The sequence below is a fragment of the Salmo salar genome, chromosome 09 (genome assembly GCF_965601325.2).
Source record: "Salmo salar chromosome 09, fSalSal1, whole genome shotgun sequence".
Classification (NCBI taxonomy): domain Eukaryota; kingdom Metazoa; phylum Chordata; class Actinopteri; order Salmoniformes; family Salmonidae; genus Salmo; species Salmo salar.
The window spans coordinates 26,230,055-26,254,453 of NC_138299.1; the positions used below are offsets into that span (position 1 = coordinate 26,230,055).

Sequence of the window (24,399 nt, forward strand, 5' to 3'; positions counted from 1 at the left end):
TAAACAATCACCCAACTTCACTCCAATTGAGATGGTTTGGGATGAGTTGGACCGCAGAGTGAAAGCAAAGCAGCCAACAAGTGCTCAGCATATGTGCAACTCCTTCAAGACGGTTGGAAAAGCATTGCTCATGAAGCTGGTTGAGAGAATGCCAAGAGCGTGCAAAGCTACTTGGAAGAATATAAAATCTAAAATGTATTTTGATTTGTTTAACACTTCTTTGGTTACTACATGATTCCATGTGTTATTTCATAGTTTTGAAGTCTTCACTATTATTCTTCAATGTAGACAATAGTAAAAATAATGAAAATTTTGTTACGTTACAGCCTTATTCTAACATGGATTAAAAAAAAAAAAAAAATTAAGTTCCTCAACCTACACACACACACACCCCCATAATGCAAAAATAGGTTTAGACATTTTTGCTAATGTATTAAAAAATAAAAACAGAAATGCCTCATTTACATAAGTATTCAGACCCTTTGCTATGAAAGTCAAAATTAAGCTCAGGTGCATCCTGTTTCCATTGATCATCATTGAGATGTTTCTACAACTTGATTGGAGTCCTACTGTTGTAAATTCAATTGATTGGACATGATCTGGAAAAGCAAACACACCTGTCTATATAAGGTCCCACAATTGACGGTGCACATCAGAGCAAAAACCAAGCCATGAGGTAGAAGGAATTGTCCGTAGAGCTTCGAGACAGGAATGTGTCGAGGCACAAATATGGGGAAGGGTACCAAAATATTTCTGCAGCATTGAAGGTCCCCAAGAACACAGTGGCCTCCGTCATTCTTAAATGGAAGAAGTTTGGAACCACCATGATTCTTCCTAGAGCGCCAGGGTTCCTCTGAGATGAACAACCATCTCTGCAGCACTCCACCAATCAGGCCTTTACGCTAGAGTGGCCAGACAGAGGCCACTCTTCAGTAAAAGGCAAATGTCAGCCCACTTGGAGTTTGCCAAAAGGAACCTAAAGGACTCTCAGACCATGAGAAACAAGATCCTCTGGTCTGATGAAACCAAGATTGAACTATTTGACCTGAATGCCAAGCGTCACGTCTGGAGTAAACCTGGCACCATCCCGTCGGTGAAGCATGGTGGTGGCAGCATCATGCTGTGGGGATGTTTTTCAGCAGCAGGGACTGGGACACTGGTCAGGATCGAGGGGAAAATGAAAGGCTCAAAGTACAGAGCGATCCTTGATGAAAACCTGCTCCAGAGCGCTCAGTATCTCAGACTGGAACAGGACAACAACCCTAAGCACACAGCCAACACAACGCAGGAATGGCTTCGGGACAAGTCTCTGAATGTCCCTGAGTGGCCCAGCCAGAGCCCGGACTTGAACCCGATCGAACATCTCTGGAGTGACTTAAATAGCTGAGCAGCAACGCTCCCCATCCAACCGGACAGAGCTTGAGGATCTGCAGAGAAGAATGGAAGAAACTCCCCAAATATAGGTGTGCCAAGCTTGTAGTGTCATACCCAAGAAGACTCAAGGCTGTAATAACTGCCAAATGTGCTTCAACAAAGTACTGAATAAAGGGTCTGAATACTTACGTAACTGTGATTGTTTGCAAATGTATTAAAATAAAATATTCTAAAAACCTGTTTTCGCTTTGTCATTATGGGGTATTGTGTGTAGATTGATGGGGGGGGGGGGCTATTTAATCCATTTTAGGCTGTAACGTAACAAAATGTGAAAAGTCAAGGGGTCTGAATACTTTCCGAATGCACTGTACATTACATGGGACATGCATATTCACGAGCTTCATGCTTTCTCTCCCTCCTCCATGTAAAGGAATTTGACTGCAACCAGAGATCTTGATATAATGACAAGATACTCATGTCTCCGCCATAATAATGGGAGTCGTTGTCCCAAAAGCGGGAAGGCAGGCGACAAGCTTAGGTCCACCATAAGCCCATAGAGACGTACTGGGCTTATTTCGGATATATTTTGGTGCGATTGAAACCTCTCGCTTCGCCACTTCCTCTCTGCTGCGTTTCCCTGTCATTGCTCGCTTTGTGACCGACAGGCGCCTGTCCCATCAATAGATCGCTAGAAGATGCATATAGTTCATTTTAGCGGGAGAGAGCTCGACGGACTAGTGAATTGAAACTTTTAAATGAAAAGTTGCCTAGATCATATGAAGTGGAAAATGTAGCTGGCTGACAATGGGTCTAAGCCGGTGCTTATGGAAAACACTGGACGCCATCCCCATTACTTTGGATTGAAGAATAATCTCAGTTCTGTCCTTTATGTTTGCTGGCTAGGCTAAATATCATAAGAGAATAAGAGGGTGAAGTCAGAGCAGAGCTGGAGGAGAGGCGTGGTATCACTAATGGGTTGGGTGAGGACAGAGGATGGAGCAGAGGACTAACGCTGTCTCTGTCTGACTCAGAGACACAGAGACTGGGAGTTAGGAGTGAGAGACTCACTGCTCATTAGCAGGGAAAGAGTGCCCTTCCCTCCCTTCTATGCAGTGACTGACAGAGGCTTACTGATGAGGTAGACTAGAGTCTCTCTGATTGATGGTTTCTGTCTGAATGATCAATAGTAAGAGGTTTTCAAAGCAACCTGTGCTGCTGGATGTGTACAAATCTCACTCCCCCTCTCTCCTGTGAAGTTTCTAGGTACATTTGAAGAGTTTACTGTAAACATCATTAAAAGTATAGGATTTCAACAGGGAATACAAGACAGCAAGGTCTGGGTGATATATTGATTGAGTTTTTTTGAGGAGAGTGATGCCTTTGAACTCGAGCCAGGGTTAGTGCCTGTTACTGGGGTACTCTGTAGAGCGAGACCCTCTGTCCACCTCCTCCTCCTAGTCTTCACCCATAGGGATAAACCAATGACTCAAGCAGCTCACACAGTGGGAAAAGCAATAGCTATAAAAATAAAGAACTGCCAGGAAAATTCCTCCTGTATCAGCAAAGCTGTCTTCCTTCCTCTGTTGCGAAAGCTGGGTGGCAAATCTCTAACCTTGAGAGAGAGCTTTATCAGAGTTGAAGTGGATAATATAAATAAAATGTCTCAGCTGTCCTTAAGCTCTGTGCTCTCCAGCACAGGAGTCGACAAGTCATTCTTAGCACAGAGTGAGCATGAGGGGAAAAGGCACAGGGCGAGAGAGAGAGAACGCGAAACAGAAAGGGAGATGGATAAATAGAGACACAGCACTTTGCATCTCCAGGACTGCTGAGCTTCTCCTTTATAAAAATCCAATTTTGCACAGCCAAATATCATGAACCCCTTACAGGACTTAAACTCTCTCCAAAGTCACAGTTCCTCTGAACAACACAAAACTATAGGGAGGCTTAGGAGAGGAGGGGGTGATTACAGGGGGGAACATATACACAGAAGATAAGTAAAACATTTTTTTTAATGTTTGACAAAGAAGAAAACTTTCCAAAGAACTGAAAAGTCCATTGAAACTTGAGCAAGATTTACTTGGAGAGGAGCAGGAATCCAGATCATTCTGCAGTATTAGCACTCCATACCCACAATGCCTTGTGGTGACATATGCCCTCTGACCCACCTTCTCCCGGATCTCCAGAGCCCGCTTGCAAAGGGGCTCCGCTTCCTTGTACTTCCCCCGTTTCCCGTAGAGTACAGCCAGGTTGTTGAGTGTAGCAGCCACCTGAGACAGACAGACACACACACACACACACACACACACACACACACACACACACACACACACAGTAATATAAAAATACCACGCTTGAGACAGCCTCAATCATCTGTGCCCGTGTGTAGTAGTGAGTGACCGCAAGACTCAACCATGGCAGCAGAGTGCAATTGATTTGGTAAGTTAGAGGTGTGACCGACCGACGAGAGGAAGACCAAACAGGGGAAACAGGAAGTGATTACTGCTCTGTAATTATATCCCAATCAGCAGGATGAATCTCCACCACGTGCACATCACTCAGCCCACCAGACCACAGAGGGGCCCACAGTGACCTTTGACTGGAGTGGTCTGGTGCCCACATGGAGGCGGAAAGGGGATAGAGAGCCTAACCTCTGCTGCTCTGAGTCTGCACTGAGGGAACTGGATGTCCAGGTAGAGTCAGAGACACAAGCCTGTTGGGGTCGACACAGTTAGTGGACCTGCCTGCCTGGCTGGTTACAGACATACTGCTGAGACACAGAGATTGATGAGAAACATCACTCACCGCTGGATGGTCCCTGCCCAGAGTCTTCTCCCTGATGGCCAGAGCGTCGTTTAGCAGGTTGGCTGCCTCTTTGTATTTATTCTGGTCCCTGAAAGAGGAGAGCGAGAAAGAGAGAGAGAAGCCATGGAGCATGTTACCGTGGTTCTCTGACAATGAGGTCAATTACCACGGTGTATTATATTGACTATAACTGATTCACACCCAATACCAACCACCCCCCCAGAGCCCCTCCTCCAAGCTGACCTGTAGACCAGGGCCAGAATGTTGAGCATGGTGGCCACGTCTGGGTGGTTGTGTCCGGAGGTCTTCTCCAGGTCCTCCAGGGCCTGTTTGCAGAGGGGCACGGCCACCTCGTAGCGGCCCTGGGAGGCGTACTGGATCACCAGGTTGTGAAGGGTCCTGAGGCGGGCCGGGATCTCATAGCCTCCCTGCTGGGCTGCTGCTGCTGCTGCACTACCGTGGGGCTGCTGGACTAGAGACACACAGAGCAGGGGGGCAAGGGGTTAACATAACATCAATTACTCACATGGACTATTCACTCAAACACACACTATTAATGTTGGACTGGAGAAACAGACACTGGACGTGTCCGAATACCCACACTAGCGTAGTAAATAATAAGCGAAACATGTTTTTTTTTATAGTATTGTTTCTCATTAGACGCCCACAGCTCTGTATCACCTCTGAAGGAGGGACAGTGGGCTGAAGAAGGAGTTGTCCTCTGCAGTAAGAACACTTTCCACCACACAGGAAAAGGGCCGGTACGATACCAGTATTGCGATACTCGTTAGTATCACCACAAGGAAACAAAACACAAAGTGGATTTAACTTCTTTAGGAAAACAGCCGTGATGTTGGAAACAAACATTATGTTGTCATCCAGAGTCACATTTACTTTCCAAGCTAAAATACACAATATTTTACATACAGCAGGTTTTTAAAGGACAAAAATGTTTGGTCTGCTTCGTGTTTTCATTTTTGCCATGGAAAAAATATTTGGATACTGGTATCATCCACGCCCTACAAAGGAAGTACCAGGCGTTCAGTCGACTCGCACTAGAGTGACGAATCCTATCGACATGCATGGCCAAACCAAAGATATCTACTTGAAAGTGACAGTGCAAATACAGCGCACTGCAACTACCTAAAAACATACAATCCACCTTTAGCCAGGGCCCATTGTACCAACTGCAGCACCGCACTTATAGGGACCTAAGAGCCTATCAAGGAGGTAGCAGTCAGGACAGTAGAGGAGTCTAACCCACTTCACTATAACAGTACCAGCCCAGGATCATGTCATACAGACACAGAAGGCTGTCTCAGTCAGCTCTGCTTCATGTGATAGCAGGATTAATGTGAGCGTACTCAGGATCATTTGATGATGTGTTCCTCCCCCGCACTCTGGAGAGCTTCCTGGCACTACCCACTCCCCCCCCCCCCCAGAAACACAGATTAAAATAAAGTAATAATATCCCAATACAAACACAACAAAGGACTAGAGATCCTGCTCCCCCCTCCCTCTTCCACAGCCCTATCTGCATCTCATTAGCTCTCTATGCGGTGGAGCAATTACTGGAGATGTACCACATTGCAGGGATTTAAAGTGTACTAATGTAGATTACCGATATGTCTTACTTCATTTGTTGGATGTGGTTCTGTGTAGGATCATTATACGATATTGTAATGTACGTAGGATCCCTTTTGTTTAATTTTGTCCATAATCATCCGCTTAAATGGGGAGTGGTTGTCTGTCTGTGCCTCAGATCCTCTCCTGTAAATGCTGGTTGCTGGAGTGAACCCAACCTGGTGCCTGTGTGATCTGGTTCACTGGGTCCATTTCCATTTGGCCTGCTTCCACACTCAACCAGCTGTCTAATAGTACTGTAAAGCTCACAGTGATCAGGCCTTTCAGACCAACAGGAGGAGAAAGTAGTTAGAGGGACCAGTCAATGGTAGTGGGGAGGGAAAGTGGGAACGAGGAAGGAGAATGGGAGGGGAGGAACGGAGAGACATGGGGATAGGAAGAAGACACTCACTGCCAGGAGGTTGGTCATCCTGGTCGTCTGGGAACAGATCATCCAGATTCTCTTTACTGGAGTCAGAGTCCTTCTCCTCCTAACAGAGGAAAACAGAGAAGGCAGTGATTGTTATTGTCATTTAGAGTAAACCCGGCAGATGAAAAGCAGTGGGGTGTGTGTGTTTGCGTCAGCCTGCCTGCGCGTGGGCATGTTGTGTATGGTGTGGGTTAACTCACCGATGGCGACAGGTCCTCGTCGTACTTCTTGAGCTGGTTCATGAACTCCAGGTGTTTCTTCTCCTCCTCCAGCTGAGCCACGCTCTGCTCACTCTTCTGCAGCTTCTGCTGGGTGCCCGCCAGTTCGTCCCTCAGCCACTGGTTCTCCTGGCACAGCCGACGAACCTGTGCCCTCAGCTTCTGCTTCTCCGACTCCACAGAGGTCAGGTGGCCCGACAGCGCCATCATCACCTGGGACAAACACAGCAGGGGAACAGGGGTAGCGGTGAGGCAAGGGGTCGAGGAAGAACACTGAGAACACTGGTGGTAAATGAATGTATAATCCTCTGTTTCAGTCTAGTTTACTGACACTCAGACCATTGAAGTAGTAGGTGGCTGTGGGTTCTCCATCTAGCTGTCTAATTTGCAGGTTAATTCGATCAGATCCCAGAGGGCTCTAGCTCCAGCTCCCCCAGGTCCAGAAGTGTGTAGCAGACAAACAGTGTACTGACCTGTGCCTCGCTCAGGCCCAGCTCCAGCATCTCCAGGGACTTGCGGATCATGAGGGACTTCTCTTCCACCAGGACACCCTGGTCTTCCCGCTTCAGGCAGCGCAGCGTGCCCAGCAAGCCCTCCAAGATAGAGTTGTGCTCCTGCTTCAGAGCCTCCAGGCCCTGGATCACCTGCTTGGTCCTGGAGATGATCTCATCCTGGGACAGCTTCTCCCCAGGGTCTTCCTCCTCCTTCAAACACACCATGGTGGACATGTTCTCACGCATCCTGTACCAGACACAAAGAAGAGGAATGGATTTAGTTGTCAGAAGTACAGATACCCTGGCCTAAGTACATTATAAATATGCTGTCCCTTTAATTCACTGTCGCTAAATGCATTAGCCCTACACCATATTTGTTTACATTTGACCTGTATCCATTGTGTTAGAGACTCAGACACTTTTGCTTGATATAACTTCTGTCCCCGCGGCTGGGCGCAGTATTACATTTTATCATCAGACAGCCTTTCCAACATCCACTTTAATCTAGCCCATCTCAATCAATATGCTCCTCCGTGTGTCTGCGTCGGGCAAATAACTAGGTCTGTGCTTATCAACCAATGACACACATACAAGCAGGGCTTTTGTGCTGAAGACAGACCGTGATGTATGGTAAGTCGAGAAAGAAAGGTGTCTGGGCAATGTATTTGAAGACCTTCTGCTCTGACTTCTGCCTGTTCAAACACAGAGCCAAGCTGAGGTATTGATGACGTAAATAACCTTGGACAGAGAGAGCAGTGGAGCATTCTGGAACACAATGTTTGAGAAATGCGCTGGCACTGGCAAATCCAGGCCCCTCCCAAATCTTTCTCCCACCTGGCGAATAAACCTTTATAACGCTCAATGAATAGATGTAAAGGTCCAACTCAAAGACTATCACCACATACATTGATTTACATTGTGCATTTTAGTAATTTTGCAGACGCGCCAAATGCAATTAGGGTTAAGTACCTTGCTCACGGGCATAGACAGATTTTTTACCTAGTCGGCTAGGATTCGAACCAGAAACCTTATGCCCAATTCACACATCAGAAACCCGAATGAATACATCAAAAAAAATATAAACACTAGGCCTTTGGCTATGCCTACGCTGCGTTGTATGCCACTGCCTCGTAAATATGAGCTGAAAAAACATAGGCTATTCCGTTAAAACAACTACAGCTTATGTGCATGTTGTAATCAAAATTCTAATCTTAAGAGGCGGATTTCAAACTATCCTTTTGTGAGGCGAAGCCGGGAACTATGTAGATGGCGAGTGGTGGGATCGATAAACCAGAATTGGAGGATCCATCATCGTTTAAATTTTGGGAACATTTAATAGTACGTCAACAGTGAAGAGATGACTCCGGGATACTGGCCTTCAATGCAGAGTTGCAAAAAAAAAAAAAAAGCCATCTCTCAGACTGGCAAATAAAAAGAAAAGATTAAGATGGGAAAAAGAACACCGACACTGGACAGAGGAACTCTGCCTAGAAGGCCAGCATCCCGGAGTGGTCTCTTCACTGTTGAAGTTGAGACTGGTGTTTTGCAGGTACTATTTAATGAAGCTGCCAGTTGAGGACTTGTGAGGCATCTGTTTCTCAAACTAGACACTAATGTACTTGTCCTCTTGCTCAGTTGTGAACCGGGGCCTCTCACTCCTATTCTGGTTAGAGACAGTTTGCGCTGTTCTGTGAAGGGAGTTGTACACAGCATTGTACAAGATCTTCAGTTTCTTGGCAATTTTTCACATGGAATAGCCTTTATTTCTCAGAACAAGAATAGACTGACGAGTTTCAGAAGAAAGGTCTTTGTTTCTGGCCATTTTGAGACTCTAATCAAACCCACAAATGCTGATGATCCAGATATACAACTTGTCTAAATAAGGCCAGTTTTATTGCTTCTTTAATAAGCACAACTGTTTTCAGCTGTGCTAACATAATTGCAAAAGGGTTTTCTCATGATCAATTAGCCTTTTAAAATTATAAACTTGGATTAGCTAAGACAACGTGTCATTGGAACACAGGAGTGATGGTTGCTGATAATGGGCCTCTGTACTAGAGGTTGACCGATTAATCGGCATGGCCGATTAATTAGGGCCGATTTCAAGTTCTCAAGGCAATCGGTAATCGGCCTTTTTGGACGCCGATTACATTGCAATCCATGAAGAAACTGTGTGGCAGGCTGACCACCTGTTACGCGAGTGCAGCGTCAAAAGGACCTTGTGGCTGCAATGAGCCAAGGTAAGTTGCTAGCTAGCATTAAACTTATCTTGTAAAAAAAATAAAAAAAATGTATCTATCTTCACTAGTTAACCTAGTAATATCATCTACCATGTGTAGTTAACTGGCTTGTCCTGCGTTGCATATAATCAACGCGGTGCCTGTTAATTTATCATCGAATCACAGCCTAATTCAACTTCGCCAAACGGGTGAAGATTTATCAAAAGCGCATTTGTGAAAAAAGCACAATCATAGCACAAATGTACCTAAACATAAACATCAATGCCTTTCTTAAAATCAATACAAATAAGTATTTTTTTAAACCTTTATATTTAGTTAAAATAAATGCATGTTAGCAGGCAATATTAACTAGGGAAATTGTGTCGCTTCTCTTGTGCTCAGCGCAAGCAGAGTCAGGGTATATGCAGCAGTTTGGGCCGCCTGGCTCGTTGCGAACTGTGTTTCTTCCTAACAAAGACCGTAATTATTTCACTGAAAGAATAAACTTTTTGTTTTCGAAATAGTTTCCAGATATGACCATATTAATGACCAAAGGCTCGTATTTGTGTGTTTATTATAATTAAGTCTATGGTTTGATATTTCATAGAGCAGCAGCAGGTTCGTAAGCATTCATTCAAACAGCACTTTACTGTGTTTGCGAGCAGCTCTTAGCAATGCTTGAAGCACAGCGCTGTTAATGACTTCAAGCCTATCAAGTCCCGAGATTAGGCTGGCAATACTAAAGTGCCTATAAGAACATCCAATAGTCAAATGTATATGAAATACAAATGGTATAGGGAGAAATAGTCGACGCGTCATAATTCCTACAATCTAAAACTTCTTAACTGGGAATATTGAAGAAGTTGGAATATTGAACCACCAGCTTTCATATGTTCTCATGTTCTGAGCAAGGAACTTAAACGTTAGCTTCTTTACATGGCACATATTGCACTTTTACTTTCTTCTCCATCACTGTTTTTGCATTATTTAAACCAAATTGAACATGTTTCATTATTTATTTGAGACTAAATAGATTTTATTTATGTATTATATTAAGTTAAAATAAAAGGGTTCATTCAGTATTGTTGTAATTGTTATTATTACAAATACATAAACAAAAATTAAATAAAAATAATAAAATCAGCCGATTAATCGGAATCGGCTTTTTTGGTCCTCCAATAAAATCGGTATCGATCAAAAATCATAAAATCGGTCGACCTCTACTCTGTGCGCCTATGTAGATATTCCATTAAAAAAAATCAGCCGTTTCTAGCTACAGTAGTCATTTATAACATTAGCAATGTCTACACTGTATTTCTGATCAATTTGATGTTATTTTAATGGACAAAATGTGTTACTTTTCTTTCAAAAACAAGGACATTTCGAAGTAACCCCAAACTTTTGAACGGTAGTGTAAATACCACAGTCCTCTTACATTTGGGAACTTTACAGTCCTATCGATCAAACAACCATGAAAAGGGTAGGCTCTCCCCCCTCAGTTATGCACATCAACAAGATCAACAACGAAAGCTAGCCAGGGGAAGATTAGCTCAAATCTAACAAGGGAATTAGATAAACCCTTTCAAACATTTTCAGATAGTTGGTCGTCAAAATTGCACTGCCAATGCATGTCCCAACCCACATTTTCACAACTGAATGGGAACTCTCCTGCCTGCACGCCCATTTGATCAATACCAAATACATTTGATTGGCAACTAAGGGTGCGTTCGTAAATTGCCTCCAGTGTGTCAGAGTACGCTGTTCGTAAATTCCGAGAGTTAAGAGCGCACACTGCACTATTGACACTGGATGCTCTCGACGAGAGGTAGGGTTGATACGAGTGTTCCTTACAATGGCAGTCAAGCACCCAAGCTAACTAGCTAAAGTTGGCAAGCTTGCTAGCTACTTTCAGACACAAATGAGAGAACACCTCACTCTGACCATTTTAAGCTGGGTGGACACCACATGACTTACAAAACTCAGCAACGTTAGGATTTTGAGCGCGTGTTGCCAACGTAGTGGTGCGTACACTAAACGATGTGGCACAGACAGTGGTCACACACTACAAGATGCTTCACTTGGTCGTGATGATTCTCGATACCATGCTGTTTCGAAGACAATGTGACTTGATTTAACGTAGCTATGAGCTGTGGCTCAAAACAGCCTCAAACGTTCAGTCAGACATTCACGCTTGCCATACAGAGTTGAAATATCTAGCCAACATTTTGAATTGAATAACATTGCTTATGAATTTCAGAGATGTAAAGATTTGACACTGGCTTTGGTTGAAGGCAAGTAGAAACGCATACTCGTAGTAGTCATCGCTCCTGATCGAGAGTCTACATATGTGTGATGCGAAACAACGGCATCATCTCACTGGCGAGCTCTCATTTGCTATTGCTGATCACCATTTTCAAAACTTGTTGTACATCTCACAATACAAGAGCATTGCAGATTTTGTGCAGATAAAATCAAACATGTTTGAAAATATTGGGACGTCTGGGACTTTTCAAAGACGAGATCGCTAGCCCTTAGATTGCGTCTTTGACCTGCTCACATTAAACAAGCGTCAGTGACGGCCGTGCACCCCAAGTAGTCAACGATATGGGGATTTAGTCTCCGATCTCAAAAACTTGTCTGGGACAGCAGAGCTGGATAGGCTGTTTACATGTTATCTAGAGCGTTAGTGACTAACTGTGCTGCTGGCAACAATTTAATCAAATCACCACAGCTATCCCCATTGAGACAGTGTCTGTGCCTCGATCTAGGTTGAGCAAAACTAAACATGGCGGTGTTCGCCTTAACAATCTCACATCTCAAAATAGGGCTACTTAATGTTAGATCCCTCACTTCCAAGGCAGTCATAATCAATGAACTAATCATAATATCGATGTGATTGGCCTGACAGAAACATGGCTCAAGACTGATGAACTTACTGTGTTAAATGAGGAGGCCTCTCCTCCTGTTTACACTAGTAACCATATGCCCCGCGCATCCCGCAAAGGCAGAGGTGTTGCTAACATTTACGACAGTTTAAACCCCAACCAAGGATTATCAAAAACGGGCCTTTAAATTCTCGGACAACCCAAAGATTCCTAGATGCCCTTACAGACTCCCTCTCTGTAGATGGTTTCCGTGTTCCTCAAGGTTCCGTTTTAGGACCACTATTGTTCTCACAATATATTCTACCTCTTGGTGATGTCATTTGGAAACACAATGTCAACTTTCACTGCTATGAGAGATGCTAGTTATAGGTCCCAAGAAACAAAGAGATCTGATGTTGGATCTAACAATCGTGATGGTTGTACAGTCATCTTAAATAAAACTGAAGGACCTCTGCGTTACTCTGGACCCTGATCTCTCTTTTGACGAACATATCAAGAATATTTCAAGGACAGCTTTTTTCCAACTTCGTAACATTGCAAAAATAATAAACTTTTTGTCCAAAAATGATGCAGAAAAGCTAATCATGCTTTTGTCACTTCTAGATTAGACTACTGCAATGCTCTACTCTCCAGCTACCCGGATAAAGCACTAAATAAACTTCAGTTAGTGCTAAAACACGGCTGCTAGAATCTTGACTAGAACCCCAAAACTTGATCATATTACTCCAGTGCTAGCCTCTCTACACTGCCGTCCTGTTAAGGCTAGGGATGATTTCAAGGTTTTATTGCTAACCTACAAAGCGTTACATGGGCTTGCTCCTACTCATCTCTCCGATTTTGTCCTGCCGTACATACCTACACGTATGCTACGGTCAAAAGACGCAGGCCTCATTGTCCCTAGCATTTCTAAGCAAACAGCTAGAGGAAGGGCTTTCTCCTATAGAGCTCCATTTTTATGGAATGGCCTGCCTATCCGTGTGAGAGACGCAGACTCGATCTCGACCTTTAAGTCTTTATTGAAGACTCATCTCTTCAGTAGGTCCTATGATTGAGTGTGATCTGGCCCAGGGGTGAGAAGGTGAACGGAAAGGCACTGGAGCGACGAACCGCCCTTGCCGTCTCTGCCTGGCTGGTTCCCCTCTCTCCACTGGGATTTTCTGCCTCTAACCCCATTACGGGGGCTGAGTCACTGGCTTACTGGTGCGTCACTTGAGTGGATTGAGTCACTGACGTGATCTTCCTGTACGGGTTTGGCGCCCCCTCGGGCTCGTGCGGTGGAGTAACTCTTCGTCTCAGGGTAGCAAGTTGGTGGTCTGTTGAGATCACTCTAGTGGTATGGGGGCTGTGCTTTGGCAAAGTGGGTGGGGTTATATCCTGCCTGGTTGGCCTTGTCCGAGGGTATCATCCACAGTGTCTCCCGGCCCCCCCAGTATCTATGCTGCAATAGTATATGTGCCGGGGGGCTAGGGTCAGTCTTTTTTTCTCTCTCTCATAACTCGTGGCTGTCCCCAGTCCACCTGGTCATGCTGCTGTTTGGGGTTTTAGACTGGGTTTCTGTATAGCACTATGACATCTGCTGATGTAAAAAGGGCTTTATAAATACAACTTTTTTTTTTGCTGACATTTACTGACACCGGTCGTATTCAGCGTGTTACACATTCGTAAAAACATCAGTTATTCTGTGCTCTGGCACACTGAAATCAGAGTAGATAGCTAGAGTGAATTTACGAACGCAAGAAATATGATAACTAGATATGTTGTTCAAGTTCAGCATAGCTAGCTAGCAAAGCAATTCTCATTTCTTGCTAGCTAACCAAATGACCTGCATCTCTAGCTGGAGCCACCGAAAAAACTATGGGGAAAAAGTCAGTTACTCAAACTAGCCCTTGCTATTTTGATTGTATTGACATTCCCAGCCTTAATTACATTTGTCAGTTTTTGTCCAAAATTTGGAAACTGAAGCATCCCGAATGAGTCGAGCAGCAAACAACGTACCAGACCCGCTGTGTCTTAAACATGATAGCAATATTTTTTGGACTACCAAGAAATGTATTGGTGAATTATATGAATCATGCAATGAACTGCATCCAACTATTCTGACAACAATGCCTTACCGTACGTCATGGAATTTTGAGCCCAATATAACATTGTTGTATAGCACACTGTATTACTTATACAACTAATATAAGGCCAGGACATGAGAAGGGAGTAGAAATTAACATGGGCATTGTTTAATGCATTTCACAGGAAGAACATTCCAAGCATTTCAACGTAGGTAAGCAAGGGGGGGGGGGGGTTACAGGTGCCCAAAAGGGACAAAACTAGAATATCAATACACAACATATTCCTCCCCCTTTACTTTTGATGACTCATAAGGAAAAAGTAAATATTCACTGTTTTGCCTATTGTTTTCTTTTGAACATAAGTTCTCTTTCTGAACTAGGGAAAGAGGGTAGACTGCCTCAGTGCCCAGACTTAACCCTGGGGTGTATTCTGCCCCAATGTCGGAGGTTAGTCTGAACTAAATAGTCACCCTGTCAGGGGGTCGTCTTTCTCTCGCAGGGTAATGACGACGTACAGGTGAGTCTACAGTCACATTATCTCTGAGTCTGAGTGGTGATGGTGTATGCCCAGACTGGGGTGCAACAGTACCCTGAGTAGACACTCTGGCTGGTTCAGGTGAGTCTGGAGCACTTTCCACATTTGTATGTTGCTGCAGTTGATGTTCAGGTTCGTAGTCATGGTAGGTCTCCAGTAGCTGATCTTGGTTTGTTTGAGAGGAGTCATCTCTGAGGTTGGTTCCTGGCAACAGTTGATCCACGTGTCTCCACCAGATGATGTTTTCCGGTGTGTCAACTGTGTAGGACACAGGCCCCGTTTGTGCAACCACTGTGGCTGGTATCCACTTTGGACCTTTGCAGTAGTTCCGAGTAAGAACTCTCTCTCCAGTTATGACGCTTCTGTCTTTGCTTTGCTCCGTCTCTCCACCTGTGCTCTCTGCTGTGTCTGTACAACCTGTTTAGTCTTTGGAGGTCTCAGGAGGTCAAGTCGAGTGTGAAGCTGTCTTTTCATCGTGGCTGATGCAGGTGCCACTTTGGTTGTAGCATGGAGAGTGTTTCTGTAGGTTAAACTGTTATGGCTAGGGGGCAGTATTTTCACGGCCGGATAAAAAACGTACCCGATTTAATCTGATTATTACTCCTGCCCATAAACTAGAATATGCATATAATTATTAGCTTTGGATAGAAAACACTCCAAAGTTTCTAAAACTGTTTGAATGGTGTCTGTGAGTATAACAGAACTCATTTGGCAGGCCAAAACCTGAGAAGATTCTGTACAGGAAGTACCCTGTCTGACCATTTCTTGGCCTTCTTGATTATCTCTATCCAAAACAGGGGATCTCTGCTGTTACGTGACACTTCCTACGGCTCCCATGGGCTCTCAGAAGGCGGCAAAAAGCTGAATCGTGGCTTTGCAGGCCCTGGTTGAAAAACATTAGCGCGTTTGGATAGTGGCCGGTCACAGTACTATGAGACTCAGGCTCGTGCACGAGGGGATCCCATGCTTTTATTTTCTCTCTCTTTGTACGTAAACACGCTTTCCCGGTCGGAATATTATCGCTTTTTTACGAGAAAAATGGCATAAAAATGGATTTTAAACAGCGGTTGACATGCTTCGAAGTACGGTAATGGAATATTTAGACATTTTTTGTCACGAAATGCGTCGTGCGCGTGACCCTTATTTACACTTCGGATAGTGTCTTGAACGCACGAACAAAACGCAGCTATTTGGATATAACTATGGATTATTTTGAACCAAACCAACATTTGTTATTGAAGTAGCAGTCCTGGGAGTGCATTCTGACGAAGAACACCAAAGGTAATCAAACTTTTCTAATAGTAAATCGGAGTTTGGTCAGGGCTAAACTTGGTGGGTGTCAAAATAGCTAGCCGTGATGGCTGGGCTATCTACTCAGAATATTGCAAAATGTGCTTTCACCGAAAAGCTATTTTAAAATCGGACACCTCGATTGCACAAAGTAGTTCTGTATCTATAATTCTTAAAATAATTGTTATGTTTTTTGTGAACGTTTATCGTGAGTAATTTAGTAAATTCACCGGAAGTTTGCGGGGGGTATGCTAGTTCTGAACGTCACATGCTAATGTAAAAAGCTGGTTTTTGATATAAATATGAACTTGATTGAACAAAACATCCATGTATTGTATAACATAATGTCCTAGGCGTGTCATCTGATGAAGATCATCAAAGGTTAGTGCTGCATTTAGCTGTGGTTTTGTTTTTTGTGACATTATATGCTAGCTTGAAAAATGGGTGTCTGATTATTTCTGGCTGGGTACTCTGCTGACAATCTAATGTTTTGCTTTCGCTGTAAAGCCTTTTTGAAATCGGACAGTGTGGTTAGATAAAAGGAGAGTCTTGTCTTTAAAATCTTGTAAAATAGTCATATGTTTGAAAAAAGGAAGTTTTTGTATTTTTGAGGAATTTGTCATTCGCGCCACGCCTATCATTGGATATTGGAGCAGGTGTTCCGCTAGCGGAACGTCTAGATGTAAGAGGTTAACAGGAAGGTGTTTAGGCGCCTATAGAGGGAGCCATTCCCTTGTGATGATTTTAAAGCTTGCTTCATCGTTTGGACAAACCTTTCAGCGAGGCCGTTCGTTGCAGGGTGATACGGCGCTGACTTGATGTGCTGAATTCCATTTGCTTCCATGAATGACCGGAACTCTTCAGACACCAGTTGGGGGCCATTATCGCTAATGAGTTGTGTTGGCAAGCCGAAGCGACTGAAGATTGACCGGAGCTCTTCGATGGTTCTCTCCGCTGAGGTGCTCTTCATCACTGTGACCTCAGGCCATTTGCTGTGTGCGTCAACTACGACAAAGAACATACGATCCTCCAGTGGGCCTGCATAGTCTATGTGGACTCGCTGCCAAGGCCCCTCTGGGAAGTCCCATGGGTGTAGTGACGCTACCTGAGGCATGTTCCTCATCTTTTGACATGCAGAACATGACTTGACCTCGTCTTAGATAGCTGCGTCCAAACCTGGTCACCAAAAGTAGCTGCGTGCAATCTCCTTCATTCGCACCATGCCACAGTGCCCTGAATGGAGTTCTTCAAGCACCTGCCTTCTCAGTGGCGGCGGTATGATGACTCGAAATCCCCATAGCAAGCATCCAAACTGAACTGTGAGCTCGTTTCTCCTCACTAGGTAAGGGAAGCCTTGAGAGGCCATCTGCATTGCAGTGCTGCTCAGACCTTCTGTACTTGATATCGTACTGGTTAGCAGATAACAATAACTCCCATCGCTGCATGCAGCTGGCTGCAAGCGACGGAATGCCGGTGTGGGGACCAAAGAATGAGGTGAGGGGTCTATGGTCCGTCAGCAGTGTGAATTGTCGGCCACAATTCACTGATGAAATTTCTTAACTCCAAACACAATGGCGAGTGCTTCACACGCTCTGTCTGTGCATTATTGCTATCGGCTTTACTTAAGGTCCGTGATGCAAAAGCAATTGGCTTTTCTTCACCTGATGGCATGATGTCTGAGACAACCGCACCAACGCCATAAGGCGATGCATCACATGCCAACTGTAATGGCAAGTTGGGGTTGAAGTGCGTTAGCTCAGTCAGAGGCCCTAAGGCTGTTTTCACTTTCTTGAAGGCCTCCTCACATCTGTCTGTCCACTTCCACTGTTTGGTTTTGTTCAAAAGTTCACGCAGCGGCTTTAACATGTTAGCTAGGTTTGGCACAAACTTTGCGTAGTATGTCAGTAGTCCTAAGAATGATCTCAGCCGACTCACGTTCTGTGGGGATGAAGCTTCCGCAACGGCCTTCACCTTCGATGGCGCCTTGTGGAGCCCCGAACTGTCGATGACGTGGCCCAGGTACTCAATAGAGGGTCGGAAAAACTCGCATTTGTCCTTCCGGACCCTCAGACCGTACTCATCCAATCTCTGTAGTGTAGAGTTCAGGTTTCTCAGGTGCTCCTGCTCATTTTTGCCGGTGATGAGTAGATCAGAGGTAACATTGGACCCCAGTCAGCCCACTCAGTATCTGGTCCATAGCTCTCTGAAACAAGGCCAGAGCTGAGGTGATTCCAAAAGGAAGCCTCCAGTACCTGTACAGTCCTTTGTGAGTCACTATGGTCAACAGTTCTTGTGACTCTTGGTCCACATGCATCTGTAGATAAACTTACGTCAGGGCTATCTTACTGAATTTTTGTCCTCCAGCTAAACGAGAAAAGGAGGTCGTCAAAGAGGGGTAGTGGATATTTTTCAGCAGTCGAGACTGGGTTAATGGTGACTTTGAAATCACCACAGAGTCTGAGTGATCCATCTTTTTTTTAATGACTGGAACAACGGGTGTAGCCCATTCACTAACATTCACTGGATCCAATACCCCACTCTCCACTAGTCTGTTTAGCTCAATTTCAACTTTAGGTTTTATGGCGTATGGGACAGGTCTAGCTTTGAAGCATTTTGGCTTGCTGTCTGGTTTCATGGTCAGTTTAACTGTTATGTCTTTCATACAGCCAAGTTCTCCTTTGAACACATCCGCGTGTTTCCTCAATATCCCTTGTCGGTTTGTGTCCTCTTTTGCAACCATGTGAATTTCTGCCAGTTTGGTTTGATCTTTTCCAGCCATGTGTGTACTAGCAATGCTGGATGGTTGCCTTTCACAATGTAGAGTGGTAGCTTTACCTTCTGTTTGTTGAGCTCCACTGTAAAAATCACACTTCCTCTCACTGGAACAATCTCACCGGTGTATGTTTTCAGCGTCATCTTTGTGGGCTGTAGTGTGAGGTGATGTAGTTTCTCCTTGTATACAGCCTCAGACAGCAAAGATATAGCTGCTCCAGTGTCCACTTGCATCCGTATTGCGTTTCCATCCAGTAGTGGTGTCACCCAGTATCCGTGTCCATGTCTGAAATGGACAAAACATGCAAAGATTCTTCCCCTTCAGAAAGAGAATCACTTTGTTCATCCTCTGTGTGCTCCATTTTATGCACTTTCTTTTTGTACTCCCTGAAGTCACTTTTCCTTTGTTCAGTACCTTTGATTGTCCCTTTTTGTTTTTACATGCATGTTCGATGTGACCCTTTTTTCCACAACTTCTGCAGTCTAATTCTTTGCACCAACACTCCTCTGCTTGGTGACCTGGATTCCCACAGCGATAGCATAGCTTGCCACCTCCTGCCTTGTATTTTAACCTGTTTGGGCTAGGGGGCAGTATTGACAATTTTGGAAAAAATATGTGCCCATTTTTAACTGCCTCCTACACCAACTCAGAAGCTAGAATATGCATATTATTGTTCAGGTTTGGATAGAAAACACCCTAAAGTTTCTAAAACTGTTTGAATGGTGTCTGTGAGTATAACAGAACTCCTATGGCAGGCAAAAACCTGACAAGGTTTCATGCAGGAAGTGGCCTGTCTGACAAGGAGTCGTGCGTCTTGCATCTGTTTATTGAAAAGTAAGGATCTTAGCTGTAACGTGACAATTCCCAGGGCTCCAATAGGCTCTCAGGACGCGGGAAAATCATGAAGGTTGACGAGACAGCCTCAGGCTGAAACAGATTATCATCTTATTCAAGTGTCCCATTAGGTGACAATGGAGTGAGGCGCGTGCGCGATTAGCCCCCGTGGAGTATTTTAATTCGGCTGTTTAGTTTATTGCAGATTCCCGGTCTGAATATTATCGCTTTTCTACAAGATAAATGGCAGAAAAATTGGTTTTAAACAGCGGTTGACATGCTTCGAAGTACGGTAATGGAATATTTAGACATTTTTTGTCACGCCATGCGCTATGCTCGTGACCATGGATTACCATTCTGATAGTGTCTAGAACTCACGAACAAAACGTCGCTGTTTGGATATAATGATGGATTATTTGGGACCAAACCTACATTTGTTATTGAAGAAGAAGTCCTGGGACTGCATTCTGACGAAGAACAAGAAAGGTAAGAAAATGTTTCTTATAGGAAATGTGATTTTGGTGAAGGCTGAACTGCGTGGGTGTCTAAATAACTAGCGCTGTGATGCCGGGCTATGTACTTAAAATATTGCAAAATGTGCTTCATCCGAAAAGCTATTTTAAAATCGGACATATCGAGTGCATAGAGGAGTAATGTATCTATAATTCTTAAAATAATTGTTATGCTTTTTGTGAACGTTTATCGTGAGTAATTTAGCAAACTGTCAGTAAATTCCCCGGAAGTTTGCGGGGGGTATGCTAGTTCTGAACGTCACATGCTAATGTAAAAAGCTGGTTTTTGATATAAATATGAACTTGATTGAACAAAACATGCATGTATTGTATAACATAATATCCTAGGGTTGTCATCTGATGAAGATCTTCAAAGGTGAGTGCTGCATTTAGCTGTCTTCTGGGTTTTGGTGACATTATATGCTGGCTTGAAAAATGGGTGTCTGATTATTTCTGGCTTGGTACTCTGCTGACATAATCTAATGTTTTGCTTTCGTTGTAAAGCCTTTTTGAAATCGGACAGTGTGGTTAGATTAACCTGTTGGGTCTAGGGGGCAGCATTTGCACGTCTGGATAAAAAAAATGTACCCGATTTAATCTGGTTACTAATCCTACCCAGTAACTAGAATATGCATATACTTATTATATATGGATAGAAAACACTCTAAAGTTTCCAAAACTGTTTGAATGGTGTCTGTGAGTATAACAGAACTCATTTGGCAGGCAAAACCCTGAGACATTTTCTGACAGGAAGTGGATACCTGATGTGTTGTATTGACTTTAAACCTATCCCATTGAAAAACACAGGGGTTTAGGAATATTTTGGCACTTCCTATTGCTTCCACTAGATGTCACCAGCCTTTACAAAGTGTTTTGAGTCTTCTGGAGGGAGATCTGACCGAACAAGAGCCATGGAACGATGATGTCCCATTAGACACCTGGCGCGCTAGTTCATGTTGGGTACCCTCGTTCCAATACGTTATAAAAGAGTATGCATTCGTCCACCTTGAATATTATTCATGTTCTGGTTAAAAAAGGCCCTAATGATTTATGCTATACAACGTTTGACATGTTTGAACGAACGGAAATATATTTTTTCCCCTCGTTCATGACGAGAAGTCCGGCTGGCTTACATCATGTGCTAACGAGACGGAGATTTTTGGACATAAATGATGAGCTTTTTTGAACAAAACTACATTCGTTATGGACCTGTGATACCTGGAAGTGACATCTGATGAAGAGAATCAAAGGTAATGGATTATTTACATAGTATTTTCGATTTTAGATCTCCCCAACATGACGTCTAGTCTGTATCGCAACGCGTATTTTTCTGGGCGCAGTGCTCAGATTATTGCAAAGTGTGATTTCCCAGTAAGGTTATTTTTAAATCTGGCAAGTTGATTGCGTTCAAAAGATGTAAATCTATAATTCTTTAAATGACAATATAATATTTTACCAATGTTTTCTAATTTTAATTATTTAATTTGTGACGCTGACTTGACTGCCGGTTATTGGAGGGAAACGATTTCCTCAACATCAATGCCATAGTAAAACGCTGTTTTTGGATATAAATATGAACTTGATAGAACTAAAAATGCATGCATTGTCTAACATAATGTCCTAGGAGTGTCATCTGATGGAGATTGTAAAAGGTTAGTGCATCATTTTAGCTGGTTTTATGGTTTTGGTGACCCTGTCTTTGACTTGACAAAACATTACACACAACTCTTGTAAATGTACTGTCCTAACATACTCTAAATTTATGCTTTCGCCGTAAAACCTTTTTGAAATCGTAAAACGTGGTTAGATTAAGGAGATGTTTATCTTTCAAATGGTGTAACATAGTTGTATTTTTGAAAAATTTGAATTTTGACATTTATTTGGATTCAAATTTGCCGCTCTTGAAATGCACCTGCTGTTGATGGAGTGCACCACGGGTGGCACGCTAGCGTCCCACCTAGCCCCAGAGGTTAACCTGTTAGGGCTAGGGGGCAGCATTGACACGGCTGGATAAAAAACATACCCGATTTAATCTGGTTACCACTCCTACTCAGTAACTAGAATATGCATATACTTATTACATATGGATAGAAAACACCCTACATTTTCTAAAACTGTTTGAATGGTGTCTGTGAGTATAACAGAACTCAAATGGCAGGTCAAAACCTGAGAGATTCCTTTACAGGAAGTGGCCTGTCTGACCATTTGTTGAACTTCTTTTCCATCTCTATCATTTACTAAGGATCTCTGCTCTAACGTGACACTTCCCACGTCTTCCATAGGCTCTCAGAGCCCGGGAAAAAACAGAATGTCGTCATTCCAGCCCCAGGCTGAAACACATTATCGCCTTTCTCAAGTGGCCCATCAAGAGACACTAGCTTATGCGCGTGACCCCGACCGCCCCCGCCTTTGGGATTTTTTCCTCTGTTTGCCGAAAAGGAGATTCCCTGTCGGAATATTATCGCTTTTCTACGAGAAAAATGTCGTAAAAATTGATTTTAAACAGCGGTTGACATGCTTCGACGTACGGTAATGGAATACTTAGAATTTTATTGTCACGAATTGCGCCAAGCGCGTGACACTTCTTTACTATTTCGGATAGTGTCTGGAACGCACGAACAAAACGCCGCTATTCGGATATAACGATGGATTATTTTGGACCAAACCAACATTTGTTATTGAAGTAGCTGTCCTGGGTGTGTATTCTGACGAAGACAACAAAAGGTAATGACATTTTTATAATAGTAAATATGATTATGGTGAGTGCTAAACTTGCCGGGTGTCTAAATAGCGAGCCCGTGATGCCTGGGCTATGTACTTAGAATATTGCAAAATGTGCTTTCACCAAAAAGCTATTTTAAAATCGGACATATCGAGTGCATAGAGGAGGTCTGTATCTATAATTCTTAAAATAATTGTTATGCTTTTTGTGAACGTTTATCGTGAGTAATTTAGTAAAATGTTAGCGAATTCCCCGGAAGTTTGCGGGGGGTATGCTAGTTCTGAACGTCACATGCTAATGTAAAAAGCTGGTTTTTGATATAAATATGAACTTGATTGAACAAAACATGCATGTATTGTATAACATAATGTCCTAGGGTTGTCATCTGATGAAGATCAAAGGTGAGTGCTGCATTTAGCTGTCTTCTGGGTTTTGGTGACATTATATGCTGGCTTGAAAAATGGGTGTCTGATTATTTCTGGCTTGGTACTCTGCTGACATAATCTAATGTTTTGCTTTCGTTGTAAAGCCTTTTTGAAATCGGACAGTGTGGTTAGATTAACGAGAGTCTTATCTTTAAATGGCTGTAAAATAGTCATATGTTTGAGAAATTGAAGTAATAGGATTTTTAAGGTTTTGAAAATCGCGCCACAGGATAGCCGTGGCTGTTACGTAGGTGGGACGAATTCGTCCCGCCTAGCCTAGAGAGGTTAAGGTAGCCACAATTTCATCATATGATTTATCACCAGGTTTTTCAGGTGTTACTAGGCTGCGCAGTAGATTGTTATGGGAGGAAAAACATTCAGTCAAAAATGTTGGCACAACAACTTCTGCTTTAATTCCATTTGCCAACAAAGTACTCAAAACGTTCTGTGTAAGAACTCCATTGTTCCACAGATTCATCAAATGTTCCTATATTTCCAACCAACGCAGACATTTTCGGTTTATTTTACTTTCTCACACTTTTCAGACGGTCCCTTACTCACGGACCCCTTTTAACTGAAGATAACTTCACTTTCACCCGCAGTGAAACTCTTCCTATCCCTCGAGGCTCTCGTTTCTGTGACATCAAAAGCTAGCTAGCATCACTCGACTGGCTAGCTTCACGTTTTGTTTGCGTCTTTCTACAGCGGAGAAAAAACTAAACAAATTTAACCGACTTTCTGCCGAAGATAATGAGCACAAACACGAGAATGTTTCTTCCTTGTCGCCAGTTTTGTTGTATAAGTAATACAGTGTGCTATACAACTAACATAAGGACATGACATGAGACGGGAGTAGAAATTAACGTGGGCATTTTTTTTATGCATTTCACGGGAAGAACATTCCAAACATTTCAACATAGGGGGATTTCAGCAAGGGGGATTACAGGTGCCCTAAAGAGACAAAACTAGAATATCAATACACAACAAACATATTTTTAAAACATCTTATAAAGTTAGTTTTGTAGCATAAACTGGGAATTTGATATGACCGATTTTATGATTGTTTGATATCTGCAAAGTAGTTAAAACGCTGTCAGTTCCAATTTAATTGTCTGAATGGAGGTGTTATTTGTAACTGTAGGACAGCAAGAAAGTGCATGCAGACTCAATTAGCCTATCCAGCAGGCCAGCCAACTTAGC

At 43.4% G+C, this 24,399-nt stretch overlaps 1 protein-coding gene across 10 annotated transcripts in view; it reads right to left on the reverse strand.

Moving 5' to 3' along the window:
• Window positions 1-24,399, reverse strand: part of LOC106610960 (kinesin light chain 1) — a 52,783-nt gene that overhangs the window by 17,773 nt on the left and 10,611 nt on the right. For 9 of the 10 annotated variants that reach the window (XM_014210690.3, XM_045723514.2, XM_014210694.3 and 6 more), the window contains exons 2-7: window positions 6,921-7,188; window positions 6,430-6,660; window positions 6,212-6,290; window positions 4,420-4,648; window positions 4,177-4,264; window positions 3,540-3,641 (exon numbers count right to left, since the gene is read on the reverse strand). In XM_014210690.3, the coding sequence (XP_014066165.2) occupies window positions 3,540-3,641; window positions 4,177-4,264; window positions 4,420-4,648; window positions 6,212-6,290; window positions 6,430-6,660; window positions 6,921-7,187 (996 nt within the window). In that variant the 5' untranslated portion in view covers window position 7,188. Of the gene's footprint in view, window positions 1-3,539; window positions 3,642-4,022; window positions 4,085-4,176; window positions 4,265-4,419; window positions 4,649-6,211; window positions 6,291-6,429; window positions 6,661-6,920; window positions 7,189-24,399 lie in introns of all 10 variants that reach the window. The other variant, XR_006770975.2, reaches the window with a different exon arrangement.